Below are 14,592 nucleotides of genomic sequence, written 5' to 3' on the forward strand. Positions count from 1 at the left end.
TGTGGACACGTATACCCATATGCATGTCACTGCGCCACTCTTCTTTCTTCTTGTTTTTTGTTATCGTCTATTGTGCGTACTGCCGTATACGTTGTTTACTAGGTCTTCGCTATTTAAGTGTTTATTAAAAGTTAACTCTCACGTGAAAGTAAAGTAACAGCCATGGGAAAGGAAAAGGTGCACATGAATCTTGTGGTGGTGGGCCACGTCGATGCCGGTAAATCCACTGCAACGGGTCACTTGATCTACAAGTGCGGTGGTATTGACAAACGTACGATCGAGAAGTTCGAGAAAGAAGCTGCCGACATTGGTAAGGCCTCATTCAAGTACGCATGGGTGCTGGACAAGCTGAAGGCTGAGCGCGAACGTGGTATCACGATCGACATTGCACTGTGGAAATTCGAGTCACCCAAGTCTGTCTTCACTATTATTGATGCTCCTGGGCACCGTGACTTCATCAAGAACATGATCACCGGCACATCGCAAGCCGACGCAGCCATCCTCATCATTGCCTCTGCGCAGGGTGAGTTCGAGGCTGGTATCTCCAAGGATGGACAGACCCGCGAGCACGCGTTGCTGGCCTTCACTTTGGGTGTGAAGCAGATGGTTGTGTGCTGCAACAAGATGGACGACAAGACTGTGAACTACGGACAGGAGCGGTATGACGAGATTGTGAAGGAGGTGTCTGCTTACATCAAGAAGGTTGGTACAACGTGGAGAAGGTGCGCTTCGTCCCCATCTCCGGATGGCAGGGCGACAACATGATTGAGAAATCCGAGAAGATGCCATGGTACAAGGGTCCAACGCTCCTGGAGGCACTAGACATGCTGGAGCCACCAGTGCGTCCGAGCGACAAGCCCCTGCGTCTGCCACTGCAGGACGTGTACAAGATCGGTGGTATTGGCACCGTGCCCGTTGGTCGTGTGGAGACCGGCGTGATGAAGCCTGGTGATGTGGTGACGTTTGCCCCCGCCAACGTGACGACCGAGGTGAAATCGATCGAGATGCACCACGAGCAGCTCGCTGAGGCGACCCCCGGTGACAACGTCGGCTTTAACGTGAAGAACGTTTCTGTAAAGGACATCCGCCGTGGCAACGTCTGCGGTAACACCAAGAACGACCCCCCAAAGGAGGCCGCCGACTTCACGGCACAGGTGATCATCCTGAACCACCCCGGACAGATTGGAAACGGTTATGCGCCCGTGCTGGACTGCCACACATCGCACATTGCCTGCAAGTTCGCGGAGATCGAGTCGAAGATCGACCGTCGCTCTGGCAAGGAGCTGGAGAAGGCTCCCAAGTCTATCAAGTCTGGCGACGCCGCGATCGTGCGCATGGTGCCGCAGAAGCCTATGTGCGTGGAGGTCTTCAACGACTACGCGCCACTCGGCCGCTTTGCCGTGCGTGACATGCGCCAGACCGTCGCTGTCGGTATCATCAAGGCCGTGACCAAGAAGGACGGTTCTGGTGGTAAGGTGACGAAGGCTGCGGTGAAGGCTTCGAAGAAATAAACAATGGTCCCTACCGCGTCACAGCGTATGAAGGCCACATTGCAATTTAGCGTGGGACATTGCATAAATGACGGTGGTGGGGGTCACTGTTTGAGGGCGTGTCTTAAGCTGGATTGAATGATGTGGTGACGGATCCAAGGAGGTAGAAGAGGATGTAAGGGGTATGAAGGGAAGAGAAATGGGAAAAGAGATTAAATGATATTAATAGGAAAATGAAAATGATATTTTAGTGCAAAGAAAAAACTATAACAATTAACACTGAATAACTACGGAAAAGAAAATGAATACTCAATAATAACAATAATAACCAGAATACCACGACTCTGAGCGGAGGTAGATAATATGCTGAGACGAACACAGGAAAAGAAACATAATGAGGAGTGGTAATAAGCAATCGTAATGCATCATGATAAAATATTTGTGGGTAGATGACTGCGGAAAAACGTAACACAGCTGGGTTGGTGCTTTTGAAGGAATGCTGTTGGCTGCTGTAACGTGAAAATAATGGTGCACCTAGTAATTTTTTTATTTTTTTCATTTTTTAGTTTTATAGTATGAGTGATAGTTTTGCTTTGGATGATGCTAGGCGAATTAAGAGGCGGCGACGGCTTAGTAGGATGTCGGTAGAAGGGCGTCGGCGGCAGCTTCAATATCGTCGCCGTCACAATGAACGCGATGGTCGATTGTTGTATTGTGATTATTGTGATTTGTTTGTGTGTAGTTCTCTCAGAAGCTGGGGTGAACATGTTATAAGTGAACGGCACATGGAGAATATGGAATGCTATTATGCTATGGTTGAGGCATATGAACCTTCTTGGTTGGGTAGTATTTGTGACGATGTTTCTCGTGCCCATGTTGAAAATCATGTGAGGCGTCATCAGAGTGTGTCGGGAAAGGGCTCGAGTGTCCCTATTCCTGCTGTTGTTGCTGGACGTGTTGATGATCAGGAGATAATCGTGGGTGGTTTGCCAAAACCGTCACGTACTGCTGCGGAAACTTATAATAATAGTTGCAATACTGCTGGTACTCCGTCGGTACGGGTTGCTGGAGTGCTTGTAGCTAGTGCTGCTCCTCCCGTGGTAAAGGTTGGTAACAAACCAGTAACGCCCACACCACTTTCGGTCACGAAACGTGAATGACGCGACGGTGTAATGTTCTAAAGCAGTGATGGTGCTGACTGATGTTGTGACGTTTTTTTTTGTTTCTAGCTTGCCGTAGAATTGAGTTTCTGAATGGGGAGTTTTCAGAGTTTCTACCGTCTGTTTCTGAATTATTTTTGTATATCACCACTTTTCTATTATGTGTACTGGAATAACTGGTTCACACTGTCGGTATCGCTTTTCCACCCTCTTATTTCCTTGCGTGTGTTTGCCGTTGTGGATCCAGGGACGTGTATTCGTCAAAAGTCTAACAGGTAGAGGGGAAGGCGCATACAGGTGCGTTCGTATCATTGGCGTTTTAACATTTTTGCTTTTTGTTCGTTTTCCTAGGTTTGTTAGCGGAATGAAAACAAACAACTTGGAGCGTCGCAGACAGATCCGGCAACAACTTCGTGCCTTCTACGGCGATAATTTAACGGCGAAGGATGAACCCGTAACCCGTGAGAGCGGCGAACCGGATCACAGCAGTGCCAGTATGAACACACGAGTAAATAGTATCCCGCCAGGGTTGGACATGGACTCCGATTCCTTCGACGTGGGGGAGTATACCACGGAGCTGTTCCGCGTTAAGTCTCTTAAAGGTGTTGTAGAGACGGATGCTTGGCTTGCGCGTACCGCCAGCCGTCTGGAGACGGAGCTGCGTGAACTCGTTTACCGCAACTATTCCAAGTTTATTTCGGCAACCGACACGATACGAGAGATACGATCTGATGTCACGGAAATGGGTGGCAGGCTTCACGCCCTATCAGGAAATGTGGAAAATATTGACGATGTGTCGAAGGACGTGAGCGGGAAACTTCAGGAACACCGAAGTCGCATTGAGAAGGTGATCACAAAACACCGGATGCTCCGGAAGGCTCAGTTTTTGGTCGGACTTGCCGACACCATGCGGCTCCACATGGAGCGGAAAGAGCACAGTGAGTGCGTGCGCAAATGGGTAATGGGCGACAGCTTCATTGCTAAGCACGCAAACATTCCAAAGATGGCAATTGTTCACAAGGAATGCAAAGAGCTTGCTATGCATCTGTATGGTGTTTTACGAGAGGAGGTGCTAAGTGTCTCCATGGAAAATCCTGACGCCTCAGAGGTAATCCGTCGGATCGTGGGAGAGCTACGTCTCTTGCGAGCTACCTCAATATTTGGTGAAGATAAGGAGATAACGCCTCATGCAGGTACAGATGGCGCGTTGGCCCCGTTTGAGGAGGAAATATTGAGTGTCTTGAAAATAAATGTTAGGGAAGCTTTTGTCGTTGCTGTTCGGAGCTTTAATGCCACAATAGAAGCGGCGCTGCTAATTCCGGGTCTTTCTGAAATGCACCTTGAAGAGAGAGCAGGTGTCCTCATGCGCCCACGGTTGCAGGAGGCTTTGGCGCAGTTGAAAAGTTCACTTGCAATTTTTCACTCCGGCAGCGAGCAGCTGTGTAGTTTGTTCAATCAAAGGGATGAATCTGCTTTCTCCAAGTATATTATCGAAGAGGTGGAGCCGGTCCTGACGGATACTATTGTGGCAATTACAACACCCCTTGGTAACCTGCTTGTTGCCATTGTGGATGCTATCGCAAAAGACGGCAGTAGCCTGTTAGGTTCACCTGCCACGGTGCAGACTGATCTCTCAACGGTTTTCACCACCCTCGCTAAACATCTCATGCACTACTCAACAACAATGAAGGGACTGGGCGTCACATACCTCAACAGTGCCATGAACCAACATAGTGAAAAGTATGCCGAGATGGTCGACAAGTCCGTGTTGGGCGTCTTACTCAAGTTTGTGAACTACTTGGAGACGCATGTTACGGAGACAAACGATGCACAAAAGACGAAATTGGGTGATGATAATGCAAGTGATCCACAAAAACAACAGGAGGTATGCTTTAATATGTGCCTCTCGCGGTTTGTACTCGCCAACGCAGCTGTGGCGGCGGATCTGAAAAGCGTTTCAGCCATTATTGAAAGTGTTACCTCCAGGCGATCTGAGTTGATTGACCTTCAGAAGAAAAACGCTCGCCTCACCCGAGCTCTCTTGCGACGCGGCATTGTGCTCTCTGGTCAATTTTTCCTCAACTCTGCGCTGCCTGCCTTTTCCCCAGCAACCGCAGTTGATCCCTCAGCGAGCACAGCCTCCGAGCATGGAGGTATTGCCGTGTGCCTGCGCAACACCGTTGTGAGGTTAGGCGAACTATACAACTTTTTGAAACAAGGTGTTGTGCCGAGCGTTGACGACGGCAACACCAAATGTGCCTCCCCACCTGCAGAGAAACATCGCGGAAACGACAGCGCAAGTGGAAGCACGGCTGGAGGAAGCCAGTTATTATATAGCGCACCCGGTAGTGGACGCAATGCTGGAGCCACGAGGGCGACACGGTTGGCGGTATGCTTTACGCGAAAAAAAGAAGATGCCCTACAAGCCAGTGTCGAGCGGATTTTCTCAAAGCAGTCACAGAACAATGCGGTACTTCAGACGATGCCACTTGAGTTCCGCGCGGCCTCCGTTGTAGCGGCAATTGCGGTTTATCTGGTGAAGGGTATTGTTGAATATGTGCGACGGGTGACCTTTACGCGCTGTGGATTCCAGTGCGTGCAGACAAGCTGCACGTTTTTGCTCCATGCTTTCACCCCCACGGCACTGACATCGTCATCACCTGCTGGGACCAGTCAGAGTTTAAAAGTAACTGTCTCATTGGAGGAGTGGCTAAGTGATTGTGGCGATGAGCGGCTGTTGAAGGGGTTGCCATTTCTTCTTAATGAATGCTGTACCTGCGCATATGAACGTTGTGGAGAGAAAGTACCTCTCACGGCGGTGGTGGTTGAACGGTTAGTGCGGTCTGTCTTGGAAGAGATGGAGGGCGTGTCGGTATCTGCCGAAGCCTAACTTTCCTTTGTGACCGCTTCTTCATGCTATTTGATTTTCTGCTTCTACTCATTTACGTAGTGGTATTCTGTCATCTAATCTGCAGAGGGCAGAATATCATTCATTACTTCCGTTAGTCCCTTGTTGCTGTTGGTGAAGGTGATTTGGACTCATTGTCTCATGTTTTTGTTCCAGTGGAACGCTTCCCGCGGCGTCCGCCGTCTAACCTTTTTGTTTTTTCCTCTTGCTTGCAAAAAAATTTGGTTCAGCAAAGTGGGGGAAATTGCGAAGGGGAAAGTCTGATCAAAGCGTTTGCAGTTGGTTTTGCTTGCAGGTGAGGATCCAGTCAATCGTTTCGCAAGTTGAAGAAAGGAATTAACGGAAAAGAAAGTACATATATTATTGGAAAAAATGTACCGTACAACCCCATTCCGAGCCATTTCACAATATAACTTTGGGCAGCCACCTTTATAGCAGGGATTTCGTTTCCTTTCTGTGGAACGCTCTCCTGTTGTCGCCGGCCAACTACAGGAATCAAGATCGTCAAACGGCGTACGTATTGTTTCTCATGATTTTGACGGTGCCCACACAGCAGTTGCAGTATACGTCGATGCTGGTCCGAAATACGACCCACTTGCCTGCCCCGGACTCAGTTACGTGATGAAGTATGCGCTGCAAACATCAAACATGAATAGTTCCCTCTTCCAGTTGGACCGCACAATGCGTTCCACGGGTAATGCTTATGGACATGGTGAGGTTCGTAAGCGATTCCTCACCTGGAAGGCGGAGGGCCGACGTGACATGTGGGAACGGCCATTTGAGATGATCGCTACTGGGGTGGTGGCCCCACGTTTTCACGAAAGCGATGTGGAGAGGTTCCGTGATACCATGGACAATCAACTTAAGGAACTCCGTTGGCAGAACCCACGAGAGTACTGCACCGACGCCGTTGAAACGGTTGCCTTCTTCAAGGAACCACTTGGTTCTCCGCGCATGGTATCGACAGCGGCCAACGGGCGCTGCGACGGGAAGGCGCTTTTGAATCACTAGGCAACCCATTTTCATCCCAGAAAAGTGACTATCGCCGCAGTAAACGTACAACACGACGCGCTACTAGCGGCGTATGAGGCGCTTCCGTTTCCCCACAGTGCCGAAGCTCCGCACCATGCGGCGAGCCCTGCATCAACCCTTTCCCATAAAGGCGAAGCCCAACAGTTCCACCCCGGTCGCCATGAAGTGATCTATGAGGACCGTGCCAAAGTTATGGGAACTCTACCGGATATGAACGAGGACGTGATCGCGGCTATAGCGGTACCAAATTATGGTTGCGACGAGGATGTAAAAAAGTATGCGTTAGCACTGATAACGTACGAAATTTATCAAGTCACTGTTGAACGGACAACGCCAGTCGGTGCAAATCCGGTGAAGGGCGTGAGGGCGTTCTACCGTCCGTATGCGTCTACCGGTCTTATTGGGTGTACGCTTCGTGGCTCACCTGATGAGATGGACGGTCTCCTACACCTAGCGGTTGAGAGTCTTCCAATTAATGTGTCAGAGGCTGACGTAAACTTAGGTCGCACCCGCACAATAGCTTCCTTCAAGCGCCCCCACTTGGAGACGATGGGTGATTACTGTGACTTTATCGGTACGTCATACTTTGATCAAAAGGGACTCATTGAAGAAATTGGAAAAGTAATAGTGGCGGATTTAGAGGTGACGCTGAACGCAACTGCCTCAGTTGCGCCCGCTGTGTACGTGATCGGCTCAACCTTTACATTTCCGAAACTGCGCAGCCTCAAAATGGTAAAGCAGTCTGACTATTATAACTTTATTGGACGATTTGGCGAGTGACATTAAAGTGTCACAAAGGAAGAATCTCAAGGACTTCAGCTTACTTGTTTATTTTTTCTCACATTGAAAGCGATCAGTGGTCCACGCTTGATGAATTATTGTTTTCTTGGGCGCGTTCGATTTAACCGTCCACCCTTATTTGTTCACTCAATTTTCATGCGACTTGGATCGCCGTAGTTGTTGACTCCTTCCTCTGGCCGTCGGTTCGTTAGTACGCACAATGTCCAAGTGACTGTTTGTCTAACTAAGTTCAAATCTCTCAGTTATGGATACAAGCAAACACTTTGGTGAATCCTGTTGTATATATTTTTTGGCTCGGTATAATCACTAGTTTATTTACATCTTTCGCATCGGCAAACTTACCGTCTCCCCCCATCTGTATATAAAGATAAACATGTGTCGACATATTTCGACATATATATTATATATTTTTCCCAAGTGTGTATTCCACGAATATGCGGCTTTTCTTCCCTCGTCGTCCCTTATTTTGTTGTTTGTTCCCTCCCTACTAACTACCTGTGCGTTGGTTTGATTCTTTTTCATCATTGCAGGGACGGAGGTACTCTTCGCCCTAGGAGCCCTGGTGCTGACAGCGGAAAAAGTGAAAACTCTGTTGGCTCTTTCATGGTTGGAACAGTATTACGCGTATATACACACCGCACTCGGTGCATCGGGGAACTGTGCAGTGTCGCACCATTGTGCGTTATTTTGGAACAGAGAAGACCGGGCCCTTCCTTCGGTATTAGGAGCCAAAGTAGAGAAGACAATAGTGTACATTTTCTACCTTGCGAAGGGGCAGTGGACCTATCGTTGCGGGCGCTCTCTACGATTGAAGGTCTGCGAAATTATCGTGAGCATCGCCTTCGCCCACAGCTGCTGGTGAAGAGGGCTGAGCTGCGTCAAGCAGATGACGTTAAGACACGGTGCGACGCCTTGGGATTGCGTTATGCCGATCGCTGCATTGCCATAGCTGTCGCTCTAATATTAATTCGTAATGTTGTTCTCTTCTACTGGGTCTACTTTCTCTTTGACTGGAACCTCGTGGAGCCCATCACATACCTGTTAGAGCGTGGTGCAGTGTGTCTGGGTTTCTTATGGTACGGTGCAACGAGCAGCGATGCTCGTTTTGAATCTTTCCGACAATTCCTCGTGTCCCGTCGGACGCAACGGCTTTATGCGCAGCACAACTTTAACGCTGGACACTGGAAGGAGTTGGTGGTGGAGGTGGAGGGGCTTGAAGAGCAGCTGCGCGGGCTGGAGAGTGTTTGAAACCTCCATCACATTGAAGGTTCGGAGGTGGACTGTCCTATCTTCTTTCATTCTGCCTGTTGCACAACTTTAAGTTACAAAGAAAAGCTCATCGTGTGCTTCTTCATGTATCAATCTTACTTGCCTGTTTGTTTTGGTGCTGAGTCAGGTGGGAAACCTCCGACCTCTTGCTCACTGTTAGATCGTTTCGGTATTTCCTCGTTTCTTGCCAATTTTTCTTCTCTTTAATTCTATTTCACCTTACTGCAACCGCGAAAACGTTGCGCTTCCACTTACCCCTCAATCATCCTGAGAGAGTGACTGGGTGGGCGGTCGACGAGTGGTTCCTCTTTCCTCTAATGCTGTTTCAGGTTGTAATGGCCAGTGTGATGAAGATGTGTGACTAAACGCTCATGATTGAGTGCTGGAATGAAGAGGGAAAGCGAAGAGTCGTACGCTTTTTTTTTTTTATTGGGAAGGAGGAGCCGACGGAATATATTCACTGCCTCATCGTTGTTCGTAACCTTTCCCTTCGTTGCTGGTTTTACAGTTGCAGCCGTCCCCACCAACTCACCCTAATACGATTGTGCATAGTTTCCATTGCTCTCAATGTGCTTCATTGCATTTTTCTCACCTCTATCTGTCATTAAGGAAGAAACAAAAAGAAGAAGCGCAAGAGCAACTGCACGGTTAGGTAAGTTTTCCAACCGGTCAACTGGTAGAGGGAAGTACCGTCAGGGACGCAAGGTAGTTCACTACCTGTCGATTGCAGCACCTCTCTACGTCAGAAGTTAGTATATTTGAGCTCTGTGAGTATATATTAATTTTTTGTTGGAGCAAAGTTCTTTTGTGTAGCGTAGAAATGGATGCGGAAGAGTACCTGCATATGAAGGAGCGGGAGATGATGGAAGAATATGGCGCAGTGATTTTGTCGCAACGCAACGAGATTGAACAGCTTCAGCGGCGGTGCAGCGAACTGCTGCATGAACGGAGTTTCATGAGGGCATCTGTGGCGGAGGATGTGCGTCAGTTCTGTGTGGGGCACTTGCAGAGGCAGCAGGCACAGCAGCAACGAGCATCGGGCCGGTTAGCAACTTCCAGTGCCTGTGTACAATCCATTCCTGTACTGCACTTACTGCAGTTTCTCCACCAGTACACATCAGGGGTTGTTCCGGTAATGGAGACGGAGAAACGCAAGCGCCCACGTGAAACCGGAACCGGTGGGATATGCCCCAATACACCACATCAGCAGAGACTCGTGCAGCGGATGATAACTCGGCGGCGGTTGTGCATACGGGAAGGTGATAGTGAGGAGCCTCTCCAGGGTATTGAAGTGCAATCGGCCGAACAACCCATCTGTGCGGATCAAGTTCATTGACTCTCTCGTTCAAGTAGAAGCTGAGAAGTATTTGAAGGGAAGGGAATAGACGCGCATATTAAAGCTGCGCTCTCTTTCATTTCCATTTTTCCTTTGGTGATTGCCACCTGCAGGTTGCTAAGCAACAGCCGAGAAATGAGAGGGAAAGGGATGGGAAAGGAACGAAAGGAAAGGAAAGGAAAAGAAAAGGAGGTGGGAAAAAGGCAGAATTGAAGTCAAGTGAAGAGAACAGAACGTGAAGTGAAGGAGGATTGAGAGAGTAAAGGATGCTTCATCCCTCTGTTTGGTCAGATGCCGCTGTGAAGGTATTGGTGATTAGAGAGGGATGAGTAAATGTACGCAGAGGAAGAAGGGTTTACCAGTGAGGGGAGCATTATCAAATAGTATGTATGTATACACGTATGCATATGTATTATACACGCAAGAGGAAAGGTGAGGGTTTAAGTTGTGTGGAAACAGAGGAAAGAAAAACAGTAGAAGCGTGCTAAGGGGAAAAAAGTGCAAGAGCAATCTGATCGCATTCTTTTCTGTCTATGTGTGCCTACATTTCAGAGTTACCTCCAACTTCTACGTTTGTATTCTCGATTCAGTTGGGTTTGCATACAGGACTCTGCTTTGGAGGCAGCGATCACCGATCATAATGTCCATTACTTTGTTTGTTGACTTTATTTATTTTATTTTTCGTTTCCTCTCAACACACCACTGTAACCTTTCTTTCACGTGGGGTCGGCGCGACGATCTCCGCTTTGACACGGCTCCCGTTCTCTCTTCACAGGCGCGCGGAAGGATAGAGGCCGAGTTTAAAAAAAAACCTCTTTTATTAATATCATGATGAAAAGGGGGGGGCAACGCGAGATGCGCCCCAACAAGTACATAGGTATATTACTAGTTTTACAACTCAACTATTCTCTTTGCCGTATTTCGACTGATTTTTTTTATTCACAACACTGCCTGACTAATCTACCCACCACTGTCAACTTCTCCTTTCGCGCTGCATGATGGGCTAGTTATACATAATAGTGCCGAAAAGCGGTGGGCAACATGTCTTGCGGTGGCGCATGGGAGGCGCTCATTGACAGAGCTGTTATGGAGGTGTCAAAGTTCCTTTCCGCAACAAAAGATGCATTTCATCAGGACTCCCCTACCGCTGAGTGGATGCTCAATTTGCTAGACGACAATGCCCTGAGGGATGTTGTCATGGAACGCAATTTTAACGCCCTTTGCGGAATGGTGGGCTGCGCAGCTATGCCACCAGCTGCGGCGGGAAGGGTTGAGGGGCAACTGCAGCAGGAGGCGATAGGGACGGGAAAAAATATATTGAATAGAAACGATGAAGAAGACACCGTCTCGGATGGTGAGGATGATGGTAGTGACGCTGCCGATGCGTTCCGTCGGTACGAAAAGTATCGCGAACAGATTTGCGCGGGCAGGGAAGCGGCAACGGCGTTGAGTGGCGTCGACATGACCAGGTGTTTCTGCTCTCCCGATTGCGCGGAGCAGTTTGCCGCGATGCTGGCTAAGGTGCCGAGGACATTAGTGTACTCTCGGGAGGGTTTAGTTAATTCCGTCGGTGGATTGTTTCCAAACATGCAGTTTTCCGTGTTGCAGCAGTTAGCGGGAGCGGAGGCCACGGTGGTGCCTGATATACGAGAAAAGGAGGTTGTTGAGGGTCAAGAAAAGAAACTTGACCTGCCTATTCCCTCCGTCGGGAATGAAGAAAATAAAGACCACAAAGTGAAGCTGAGGGAACTGCTGGAGAGCATTCAGGCGGTTCAGTCCGTATGGAGTCGGGGTGTGCAGGAGGTCCGGCCTTTTAACACACGAAAGGGAACTATGCAGAAAATGCCTATTCCACTGATGGTTTACGACTGGCTGGGAACCGTATCGACGGATAAAACAAAGTCCATTTTTGCTAGCGTATGCTATAGCAACACGAGGAAAAGCGATAGATTCCCATGCGTTGGCGGTGGACGTTCTACAAACTTGTTTGTCCGTTGTATGCAACCTGTCTTGGATGCATGCATTCGGAAAGGAAAGGAACTGTCTGAAGGGCGAGCTGCCGACGAGGGATGTGCCGAAAACCCTTGCGTGGACCCCGCACTTCAACACCAGCGGCTAACACTCTTTGTCCGGCATGTGTTTTCCGGCGAAACATCAGCAACACTCTCACGGTTGTTGATGTACGATCAGGCCACGCTGGAACGTGCGTGGGGTGTTTGGAACTCCACAGGCCTCCTCGCAAGTCTTAGTTTTCCTTCGGCGGTACCCGGTGATTTCACCTGCGGTGGGGGGTCTCCAGCGAGGATTTATCTTGCCGTTGTTTTGACAGCAGCAGCGGCGTTATGTGTCCCTGCCATTTGGGTGGAGTGGCTTCAGGAAGACAACGGCCTTGCTGAAGTGTTGGAGGCTTTGGGATGCACAAGTGATGACTTCATTGCATGCGTCCGCGCGTTAGTAATCGAATGATAATCGCCGACAGTTGTGACGACTAGGGGAAGAAAAAGGTTATGGGACTGATGGAGGTATGATGTTGTGTGCATAGTCAAAGGTGCGGTAACTCGTCTCTGCATTTGTTCGCCGAACAACAAAACCGTTCGCTCTCCTCTATGGTATTCTGTTATTACTGAAACCCCATGAAGTGACCACTTTGCAATATTAGGCATGGTTCCTCTTCGAATTTTTCCTCTTGCGCTTGGTAGTGTACGCGTGTTCATGCTTCGACTATTATCTACGGATGCATCTTATTTTTTTGTTTCGCTCATTCTATTTTCCCCCTTTTTTGTGTGTACGTTTTTTTCATGTATGTATATTCTGAGAGATATCGGGGAAGCGCCACGTATATCAAAGAAGGGGCGACATCTGAAGGTATCAAACAGATTTGAAGCTACGGAAGGAATACGTTTTAACAAAAAAAAAGAGTGATAAGACTGAAGGGGTGATTAACAACAACTGTATAAAAAAAAGGTACATAGTACATTGTCCGTGTCATACACGAGGACGAATAGATAAATAAATATATACTTGTTTGTTTGCACTCGAAAAGGTCCAACATATGTTCCACAACAGTTACCAGTCGGGGTTTCTTTCCATTCTCTACAGCATTGGGTCCCGTCCTCTGCAAATATGGGATACAAAAGTACGTAATGGCCACGTCAAGCGCATTACCGATGAGGATATTCAATCGTCTGTCCTCGAGGTGGTTGGAAACAATGTGAGCACATGTTACATTACTTGCCCAGTGGATCCCAAGAAAACACTTGGTATTAAGCTTCCTTTCCTCGTGATGATCATCAAGAATCTCAAGAGATATTTCTCTTTCGAGGTGACGATTCTCGATGACAAGGGCATCCGTCGTCGCTTCCGTGCCTCCAATTACCAAACAACAACACGGGTGAAGCCGTTTACCTGCACGATGCCGATGCGTTTGGATGAGGGGTGGAATCAGATTCAATTCAACTTAGCGGACTTCACGCGGCGTGCGTACGGTACGAATTATCTCGAAACGCTACGCGTGCAACTTCATGCGAACTGCCGCGTTCGCCGGTTGTACTTCAGTGACCGCCTCTACTCTGAGGAGGAGCTGCCACCGGAGTTTAAGTTGTTCCTCCCTATTGCACAGCAGCAGCAACAGCAACAGCAACAACAGCAACAGCAGCAACACATGCAGAAACAAGCGCCTCCTGAACCTCAACAGCAACAACATCACCAACAACAACAGGCGCATTCGGAGGCTCACCAACAGCAACAGTACCAACAGCAAGTGCAGCACTCACAGTTTCAAGATGCCGCACCACCGTCCCAACAGCAGACACATGAGGAAATGGCTCAGGGTGAAGAGGAGGAACAGCAGCAACAAACGTCACCAGTAGAGGGCGCTTAGAAGGGAACATATAAAAATGGTGCGCAGACTGTTTTTTTTTTGTGTGTGTTTATGCGCTCGCGTGCGAGTTTCTGTGTGTGTGTGTGTGCGTGGAGGGAGAGATTTTTGGCGCTTCCTCATTGTTGTGTAGGCTGTGGCCGTTATTTATGGAGTGCGTTTCTGCTCCTATGTTCTTTCTTCGGTTGTTTGTTTGTTTGTTTTCGTTTTTGTTCCTCTTTTTTTTTCCTTCTCTCTCTACACGCACAATCTATCACTTTTACACATGCCTATACGCATGTTCTCATACCCGCACTTACAGGCAAACGAAAATAAACTAAATTCGTAAGGTGCGGCATCTAGAAGCGTTTTGTTTTCGAAAATGAAACAAACGCAGAAATAAGAAAAATGAAGAAAGAAGGTATGTAACTGTGCATGAAACAGAAGTGGAACGCGTCACGCAATCACATGGAAGAGGTAGAGGAGTGAAAAGTGATTTTTTTTAAAAAAAAGAAAGGAGAGAAGAAAATAACTGTACATCTGAAATAGATGATAGAGAGAAAGAAAGAAAGAAAGAGGAAATACGAACATAAAGACCGCGTCAGATGTTGAGTGCACACCTATGTCTGTGGGTGGAAGAGGGAAATCGAATTGAAGGGTTTCAGGTAATGCAATTGTGATCTCTCGTCCGAATTTTTCTCATTCTCATCTTCTCTTCAATCCTTTTCTACATTATTTGA

The 14,592-nt window shown here is 48.2% G+C and overlaps 9 protein-coding genes and 1 pseudogene across 9 annotated transcripts, besides 1 other annotated feature; 9 read left to right on the forward strand and 1 right to left on the reverse strand.

Moving 5' to 3' along the window:
• Positions 1–162: 162 nt before the first annotated feature.
• On the forward strand, positions 163–1,511 carry TbgDal_X2550 (elongation factor 1-alpha, putative; the record flags this gene model as incomplete). Its single annotated transcript, XM_011779135.1, is given in 2 exon segments — positions 163–762; positions 762–1,511. Coding segments are annotated over 2 exon segments (1,350 nt in total).
• Positions 1,512–1,737: 226 nt separating this feature from the next.
• On the reverse strand, positions 1,738–2,049 carry TbgDal_X2560 (hypothetical protein, unlikely; the record flags this gene model as incomplete). Its single annotated transcript, XM_011779136.1, has 1 exon — positions 1,738–2,049. One exon carries the CDS (start codon positions 2,047–2,049, stop codon positions 1,738–1,740), a length of 312 nt encoding a protein of 103 aa, XP_011777438.1.
• Positions 2,050–2,065: 16 nt separating this feature from the next.
• Positions 2,066–2,650, forward strand: TbgDal_X2570 (hypothetical protein, conserved; the record flags this gene model as incomplete). Its single annotated transcript, XM_011779137.1, has 1 exon — positions 2,066–2,650. One exon carries the CDS (start codon positions 2,066–2,068, stop codon positions 2,648–2,650), a length of 585 nt encoding a protein of 194 aa, XP_011777439.1.
• Positions 2,651–2,810: 160 nt separating this feature from the next.
• TbgDal_X2580 (hypothetical protein, conserved) lies at positions 2,811–5,540 on the forward strand (the record flags this gene model as incomplete). Its single annotated transcript, XM_011779138.1, has 1 exon — positions 2,811–5,540. The coding sequence occupies one exon, from the start codon at positions 2,811–2,813 to the stop codon at positions 5,538–5,540; it is 2,730 nt and encodes a 909-aa protein (XP_011777440.1).
• Positions 5,541–6,179: 639 nt separating this feature from the next.
• Positions 6,180–7,376, forward strand: TbgDal_X2590 (annotated as a pseudogene).
• Positions 6,180–7,376: a sequence feature.
• Positions 7,377–7,994: 618 nt separating this feature from the next.
• TbgDal_X2600 (hypothetical protein, conserved) lies at positions 7,995–8,639 on the forward strand (the record flags this gene model as incomplete). The annotated part of the gene is made up of 1 exon (XM_011779139.1): positions 7,995–8,639. The coding sequence occupies one exon, from the start codon at positions 7,995–7,997 to the stop codon at positions 8,637–8,639; it is 645 nt and encodes a 214-aa protein (XP_011777441.1).
• Positions 8,640–9,480: 841 nt separating this feature from the next.
• Positions 9,481–9,996, forward strand: TbgDal_X2610 (hypothetical protein, conserved; the record flags this gene model as incomplete). Its single annotated transcript, XM_011779140.1, has 1 exon — positions 9,481–9,996. One exon carries the CDS (start codon positions 9,481–9,483, stop codon positions 9,994–9,996), a length of 516 nt encoding a protein of 171 aa, XP_011777442.1.
• A 640-nt stretch (positions 9,997–10,636) lies between these two features.
• TbgDal_X2620 (hypothetical protein, unlikely) lies at positions 10,637–10,828 on the forward strand (the record flags this gene model as incomplete). The annotated part of the gene is made up of 1 exon (XM_011779141.1): positions 10,637–10,828. The coding sequence occupies one exon, from the start codon at positions 10,637–10,639 to the stop codon at positions 10,826–10,828; it is 192 nt and encodes a 63-aa protein (XP_011777443.1).
• A 209-nt stretch (positions 10,829–11,037) lies between these two features.
• Positions 11,038–12,462, forward strand: TbgDal_X2630 (hypothetical protein, conserved; the record flags this gene model as incomplete). Its single annotated transcript, XM_011779142.1, has 1 exon — positions 11,038–12,462. The coding sequence occupies one exon, from the start codon at positions 11,038–11,040 to the stop codon at positions 12,460–12,462; it is 1,425 nt and encodes a 474-aa protein (XP_011777444.1).
• A 586-nt stretch (positions 12,463–13,048) lies between these two features.
• On the forward strand, positions 13,049–13,876 carry TbgDal_X2640 (hypothetical protein, conserved; the record flags this gene model as incomplete). The annotated part of the gene is made up of 1 exon (XM_011779143.1): positions 13,049–13,876. The coding sequence occupies one exon, from the start codon at positions 13,049–13,051 to the stop codon at positions 13,874–13,876; it is 828 nt and encodes a 275-aa protein (XP_011777445.1).
• Positions 13,877–14,592: the final 716 nt, after the last annotated feature.

The sequence above is a fragment of the Trypanosoma brucei genome, chromosome 10, assembly GCF_000210295.1.
Source record: "Trypanosoma brucei gambiense DAL972 chromosome 10, complete sequence".
NCBI classification, from domain to species: Eukaryota; Euglenozoa; class Kinetoplastea; order Trypanosomatida; family Trypanosomatidae; genus Trypanosoma; species Trypanosoma brucei.